This window comes from Triticum aestivum, chromosome 3B (genome assembly GCF_018294505.1).
Source record: "Triticum aestivum cultivar Chinese Spring chromosome 3B, IWGSC CS RefSeq v2.1, whole genome shotgun sequence".
In the NCBI taxonomy this organism is placed as follows: Eukaryota; Viridiplantae; Streptophyta; class Magnoliopsida; order Poales; family Poaceae; genus Triticum; species Triticum aestivum.
Window position 1 is genome coordinate 794,735,008 of NC_057801.1, and position 7,948 is coordinate 794,742,955.

At 42.1% G+C, this 7,948-nt stretch overlaps 1 protein-coding gene across 1 annotated transcript; it reads left to right on the top strand.

Moving 5' to 3' along the window:
* Positions 1-5,645: 5,645 nt before the first annotated feature.
* Positions 5,646-6,202, top strand: LOC123066622 (dirigent protein 22-like). The gene has a single exon (XM_044489670.1). It carries the CDS (start codon positions 5,687-5,689, stop codon positions 6,200-6,202), a length of 516 nt encoding a protein of 171 aa, XP_044345605.1. The 5' UTR covers positions 5,646-5,686.
* Positions 6,203-7,948: the final 1,746 nt, after the last annotated feature.

A 7,948-nucleotide genomic window follows, 5' to 3' on the forward strand; every position in this document is an offset into this window, starting at 1 on the left:
CAGGCTAGCAAAATTTAAAACAATTAGTATTGAAACAAAAATTTATATAAACATTGTTTTGATTGAATCTTTTAGAAACAGAAGTACAACATCTTTACAAATATCCTTCACTAGTTATTTTGACAGCGTATACCATATTGTATTTCCCTACTTTCTATTATGAATATAGTCGGAACATTGTGGAGCATTTAAATTTGTGAAAATTTTGTATTAAGAGTTGTGCCACAACAAAAAGTGGTGACACCATTATATATATTTAATGACTCATAATTTTTGTAATTAATAAATATATTATAGTGTTTTTTGTAGTTACTAAATAGATTGTTACTTCTCGAATTTTCTCTCTACTGGTTACTACTGGCACAATTATTGCTTGCAACATGGTACATATGTTTAAAATATTCTACGGAGGACTAAATTTGTGTTGATCACTCTCTATATACTTGTTCCCCCCTCTCTCTGTGTGTCACACATGCACGCACACACATATAAACCTATGTAACTCATCAAAGCCTCCACCAGTCCAGCACTCATCACTTGAACATGCTGCAGAGTTGCATGTATCGCCATGAGCGATGGCTCGGTTCAAATTTATCCTTGTACTTTTAAAATGTATTGAAAATCATTAAACTCCTTGAAGATAGTTTTTGAACTTTTGGAAGCCATATTTGTCTTTCCAACAATTCCATATATATTGGGTTTTCCGGTCAAATCATTTTTTTTCACTTGGTCTGTAATGTTCTAGAAGGCATCCTTATATTTCAAATAACAACAGTTAAATTTAGAAGTTTGCTTTAGTTTTTTTTAAATGAATTAAAAATTTCTAGAAACTCGCTGTTCTCTATTCAAAAAGTTTCCCCAAATTATTAGATGCCCTCCGATACGACTCTGAAACTTTGTTTGTACATTTTTGGAAATAGATCCTTCTAGCATCCCAACAGAATCATCGGAAAAAGTAATAGTGATGCTTTTCTTTGGCTACTACTGAATTACATTTTTACTTAATTAAGCACTCTCTATTGTCGGGCATTTATCCTTAACTATCTTATATATAAAATTTGATCTACACGCCCTCACTTTTGAAATCAATGGATCTTGGATCCACTTTGCATAGTTCAGCAATTTTGATTTTCAAAATATATTCTAGTATTTTTATTAAATGTATTTGCCACATAGATTTAGTATTTTTTCACTGGTTTTCTTAATATTTTTCATAAACACTTTGTGCATGTCACATACAGATTCAGCAGTATATATGTAGGTGTGATTTAAGTACATGCATGATAGGTATAGTACACGCATAGGGGCATATATGTGCTTAGTTATTTTTTTATTAGAAAAAGTAGTTTACATACCTAAATGCATGCACGCATAACATACTCACCTAGCTCTGTCACGCATCCATGCGTACCTTCGTTAGTACGCCTCCAGAAAAAGAAATTAACTTGGTAGGTGATCTTACCTTGCACGTTTCCTAGAGTGACATGTTGGACCCTTGGGCTGATGCAATCTCCCTTGGGAACATACGGACTGCCATTTTTTTTCCTTTTCAATCGAATAAGGGAGAGTCCAAAGTGAGGAAGACTTGTGCCTGGCATAGGGGAGCATGTTTACTCTTTCATCCGATGGCTACGAATGAATTATATATTAATTGGACGGGTGAAATTTCTTACTTTGTACGATTAACATGGTGTCTCGTGTGGTGCTTTTAATTAGCAAATATAAAGATTAAATTTAAAGTCTAATAGCTAAACCAATGTTGATGTGGATTAACGCGGAAGCTCATATGTTGCCACAAATTAGTAAATATTAGAAGGTTTAGGCGCGCTTTGTTGCGCCGTTTATATTCTTGGGATTTGATAGTGATCAAAATTGGTTTGAGACGTCGGGAAGATAGTGAAGTGTGTTTTGTTTTTTATAATACAACGTTTTCATGTGTTTTTGGCCGTATGATTTTGTGTTATCCGCTAATCAACCTATACATGGAAAAGTTTTCTGCGTTGGTGGACGCATGTATTATATTAGTGCTACGGTGCATGTGTTGGCGCTTCTTTGTTAGGTTGGAGGGTGTACGGGACATATGTGTTTCTATATAATGGTTTTTTCCAATTAGTTTGAGAAGTTGTTGATCCAGTCAAAATCATGAATCAAATCCAAAATTAAATACCTCAACGAATGAGAAAGCTCCGTGAGAAATCGCTGACCGGTAGAAATCGCAAACCAACGAACTCCTCAATTGAACGGGAGAGCTCCAAAATTAGGCAACATAGTGCATGAGATAGATGATAACAGAATTAAAGGGAGAGTCCCTTAAATCATTTACCCAGTTAATATTGGTGACCCAATTTTAAATTGGAGACCTCAATTGAACGTGTAACACCTCAATTGAATGGGAGGGCTTTAAAAATTAGGGAGCATGATGTATTAGATGATAATAGAATTGAAGAGAGAGCCCCTTAAATCATTGACCCGGTCAAAATCGGTGATCCAATTCCAAAATAAAGACCTCAATTAAATGTAAGGCCTTAAAAATTAGGAAGCATAGTGTATTAAAGATATTCTAAATTGAATACCTCAATTAATTGTGACACCTTAAAAATTAGGAAGCATAGTGCATAGTATAAAAGAATTGGATGAGAGAGCTTTGAGAAATTGTTGACCGGGTCAAAAACAGGTGGCCAAATTGTAATTGGACACCTCAATTGAGTGTGAGCTCTTTAAAACTAGGGAGCTTAGTGTTATAGAGGACTAGAAGGGCAGTGCGTGCTTTGCTGTGTCGTTTATGTTTTGGTGTTGTAAATGTTTTATTTTTACATGTTCATTTTCTTTAAGTTGTGAAAACTATTTATCGCTAGTTGGTTTGGCATGTGGGAAACATTGGAGTGTGTTCCTTTTATCAGAGATGGTACACCTACAGACAGACTTTACGGAATCATGGTTAAGGATGGATGTGTCAATTTATAGTTGAAGATTAATTAGGGGAAGAGCAGCCCAACGGTGAAAAACAAGTCATTGGTGGGAGAGTGTTTGGTATGACCAATCCGTAGCAAATTGTCTGTGAGTGTATCATTTTTCATTTTTATTGTTGTGTTTGGGTGGGTCTTTTTGACCGTGTGATTGGAGGACGTCTTTTAATTAATACAAATAGATGAGAAAGTTATCTATGTTGTTGGCCGCGTGTATTATACTGGTGCTTTTTTGACAAAGTGTGAATTTTATTGACTCAAAATAATGCATCAAGAGGATACAAACACAATGAGCTCAACTGGCCTCTGCATAGCTAGGATGCACACAGCCAACACTAACACACACACACCAGAACACACCAACAAATAGAAAAGTCATATAAAACTAAAGCTATGCGCAGGCGAGAAAAAACCCCGATCAAATCCACTCTCGGCAAGCTATATCAATGACCATATCTGCACCGATCATCTCATGGCACCACATAGACGATGGTATTCTTCAACATCAACGTCTTCAGGAAGGGAACGGTGCTCAATCGCCGCCGTCACCGGATCCAACCACTTTGGGTCATAATCCAGGATTTCACCCTGAATAAGCAGTCTGTGTATATCCGAGCAATGTCTTCAACAAGGTAACGACATAGAAATATCGTCATTGCTAGGTATAACCATCTCAGGTCACCTAGGCTTTCATCTCGGGGATCGAGACCGGGTGCTCGAGTAGCACCGCCATCAGGTCACTCATGTGTTGTTGCCACCACTTTTCCACGATCCCAGCAGCTACATGCGGTGTGTGACCGTCGCCGCTGCACCACCATCCCTCCGTGTCAGGTTGTCGTTCATAGTTTGCATCTCATCGCTGAGGTCAACCACCGGATCTGGAGGGAGACCCTCATGATGACCTTTCGCTAAACATGTCATAGGCAGCACTTCCCTTTTGTCAACAAAGATCCACACCACACAGACGTACCATGGGATCCTTTTATTGAGAGATCCCATCGTGAAACCCAGGCCGACGATGTAATCAGTTGTGTATCCAATCTAAATTTAAGGACCTCAGTTGAATGAGTGAGTTTTAAAATTAGAGAGGTTAATGAAGTTAGAGATTTCATTGCTACAACCAAAGATTGATCGAGTCAAAATCAAGATAAAATTGTATACCTCGATCGAATTGGTGAGCTCCAAAATTAAGGAGCATAGTGTATTTAAAAATTGAATGAGTGAGCTCCTTGTGAAATTATTGACCCGGTCAAAATTGGATGACTCAATTCTAAATTGGAGACCTCAATTGATTGTGAGGCCTTAGAAACTATGGAGCTTAGTGTCATAGTATATAAGACATGATCGGGCTGTCCGCAAATGCCTATATCTATACCAAATATGGGAAGGATATGGAAATGTCCAGGCAGCCATACACGTAGGATGCAGCCCACCCCGGGCCACTTTTTCTCTTTCTTTATTCTTCCGTTTCACGTTGTCTCCCCATCTCTGTTAATCGCATACATTTGATCAGGCAATTTAAGGAAGATGTAGGGAACATGGTTGCATGCATGCATAAATGAGAGTCAAAACGGACACACCCGGTCACTGACAGGCAACGTCCGTGGCCGTTTGGGGATCAATATTTGCCAATTGTGGTTGCAGATGCTCTTAGGCCCTCAAGTAGGGTTCTCATTACCACCATCAAGTCGTAGGTATTAGTGGTGCAGGCTATTTTCACCTTGTGCTGGCTAGCTCCAGAGCATGGGAGGCTTTGTTCAGCAAGGGAGAGACTGCAGAAGAGAGGAGCAAAAACACTCATTTTTTTGGTGTCAGTCTTCAATCACCTAACATTCCTCTGCTCTTCCATCACCTCACATTCACTCACACAACCAAGGAGTGTATCATATCTATAGACGTCCATGACACAACCGATCTAGCAAGTCCCAACTTTCCCTCACACGAACGATATCGACTTCACTGCAGCACTGCTACAAGCATACGGTCTCTAGAGACACTACTATATAGTACTAATTTTCTAAAGTGCTATAGGACATGAAACCACCACACCACCTGCTACAGGCCATTTTCACCTTGTCCTGGCTAGCTCTAGAGCATGGGAGGCTTTGTTCAGCAAGAGAGAGACTGCAGAAGAGAGGAGCAAAACACTCGTTTTTTTTATGTCAGTCTTCAATCACCTAACATTCCTCTGCTCTTCCATCACCTCACATTCACTCACACAACCAAGAAGTGTATCATATCAATAGACGTCCATGACACAACCGATCTAGCAAGTACCAACTTTCCCTCACACGAACGATATGGACTTCACTGCAGCACTGCTACAAGCGTACGGTCTCTAGAGACACTACTGTATAGTACTAATTTTCTAAAGTGCTACAGGACATGAAACCACCACACCACCTGATAGCAAGAAAAATACGCACCACCATTTACATCGCCCTTCCCTCAAAAAAAAAACCATTTACATCGCCCGGCCAGGACGGTTGTTGGGCACTGTTGCAGATGAGCCGGTTTACCTAGTGCGAAGTCACTAGTTCTCTTGATGAAGTAACGAGCCGAACACATATATCTCTCGCTGAACTGTCAATGCGCCGCGTAATGTACGCGTACCCGCTTTCGCGCAGGGCATAAATACTAGCGTACGCACACAGCACGCATCACAGCCAACCCCACAAAAGCATCATAACAGCCAAACACCGACTACTCAAGGGAAATCCATGGCCTCTGCCGTGCTCTTCGTCCTCCTCGCCCTGGCCACCATGCAACCGCAGACCGCGTCGTCCCAGAAGGAGACGCACCTCAAGGTGTACTGGCACGACGTGGTGAGCGGACCGGACCCGACGTCAGTGCCGGTGGCGCGCGCGACCACGACCAACACCTCCAAGACAGCCTTCGGCGTCGTCATGGTCATGGACAACTCACTCACCGAGGGGCCGAGCCTCAACTCATCCAGGCTCATGGGCCGCGCCCAGGGCACCTACATCGCCGCCGGCAAGGACCAGCTGGCGCTGCTCATGCTCATGAACTTCCTTTTCACCGCCGGCAAGTACAACGGCAGCAGCGTCGCCATTATGGGTCGCAACGCCGTGTTCACCGAGGTCCGCGAGATGGCTGTCGTCGGCGGTACCGGCGTTTTCAGGTGGGCTCCAGGGTACGCGCAGGCCAGGACGCACACCTTGGACCTCAAGACCGGCGACGCCACCGTTGAGTACAACGTATTCATCATGCACTAGTCTCGGCCCTGCTCAAATTTTACCCAGAGTTAAATAGCATGAATAAGGATTTTATATGCTCTGGCTGCTGTTTAACTTGGTTTAATTTCATATATAATGGAGCTGCTTTCGGTGATCCGTTTTCCATAATTCGTGTGATGTCAATGACAATGAAATAAATGGTGTTGCTGTTTATGTGTTAGTGTTACAAGTCGTTGTTCTTCTTTTTAATCTTTTAATTATTAGGCGGTGTGGATAGTTGATATCTCGACTTAGTCTTGATATTGTATCATTGTAGAGGCTGGATGTAATTGTTATTAAGATTTTATCATCTTAATCTTAATATGTTACTACTTAAAAAGAAAATTAATTACATCATTTCTGTTGCTTTGATTCTCATCAAAATAGCTGGTGGGAGGCAAGAATATCTGATATAACAGTGCCAAGAAGGGATTGTAGTAAGTTGGAACCACGTGGAACACTTGCTGTTGTACATCGGATAGAAAACAATTGTGGGACGGTTCCGCTAGTTCGAATTAGTGTTGGTTTTCTCTCGTATACTAGATCAATGATGGCGCATGTCATCGCGTCCGTCCATTTTTACTATTAAAGGATAGTTGAAACATTCGCCTCACCACATTCTGCCCTCCATTATTTTTCTTCATCGCCCTTCTCCATTCTTTTGAATTTTTTCTCCTCGCCCATCTCTCTTACATATGTAAAACTCGTGTTCTATGTTCGACGGCGTCTAGTTTTCTCATGTGTTTTTTGCTTACCAAACCAATCATCTCCTAGGCTCCCAACCATGTCTTCTCCCTCACCCCGCGATGGCTAGGTCCACTCCTGCTCGAATCCTCCGCCATGGTCCCACCTAGACACCATCGCCGCCTTGCTCACACGATCCTTCTACCACCACCTTGCTCGTGCAGGTGGCGTCAGCAGTGGAGGAGAGGAGGCATGACCATCGACATATATGGTCTGAAGAACCGCAGCGACATGCAATGCTCGAGGGAGCAGGTGACCGTGGTGGCGGCACATCCGAGGTGCTGGAGGTTTCCAAGCTGGGCACATACAATGGCTCAACCTATTGACAAATGACTTTTGCCCCCTTGACCCAATCTTCATCTACCCATCCATGGTCGTCGGAAATTGAAACCCTATCATCCATTTCATGCATGCAAACCAAATATTAAACAATATATGTAACGATTATTGTTTATACCAAGTTATAAGTCATAACCATGCCATACACTAGTAGAAAACAGGGCATTTGTCCCGGTTCGTAAGGGCATTTAGTCCCGGTTCATGAACCGGGACTAATGGGTCGTTACTAATACCTCCCCCCTTCAGTCTCGGTTCAAACACGAAACGGGACAGATGGTCCTCCACGTGGCCGGTGCGCCAAGCCCAGGCAGGGGGGCCTTTGGTCCCGGTTGGTGGCACCAACTGGGACCGAAAGGCATCCACACGTCAGCATTCCAGTGGCTGGGGGTTTTGTTTTTTTTTTTGAAAGGAGGGGGGGTTAATTTAGGTGTTTCATATATTGTGTTAGCTAGCTAATTAATAGAGAGAAGTGTCCTCTCTTATGTCCGTGCTTGGTCGACGCTACGTACTATATACATAAGTGATCGAGAGAACCAGTGAGTACAGAAGTTCGTCATGCATACCGAGAGAAGTGATCGATCGACCTCTCCTTCTCCGAGAGATTGGTCGAACAACAAGTTTTCGTATCATGTATCCGACGCTACTGGCTACATACATGTACAA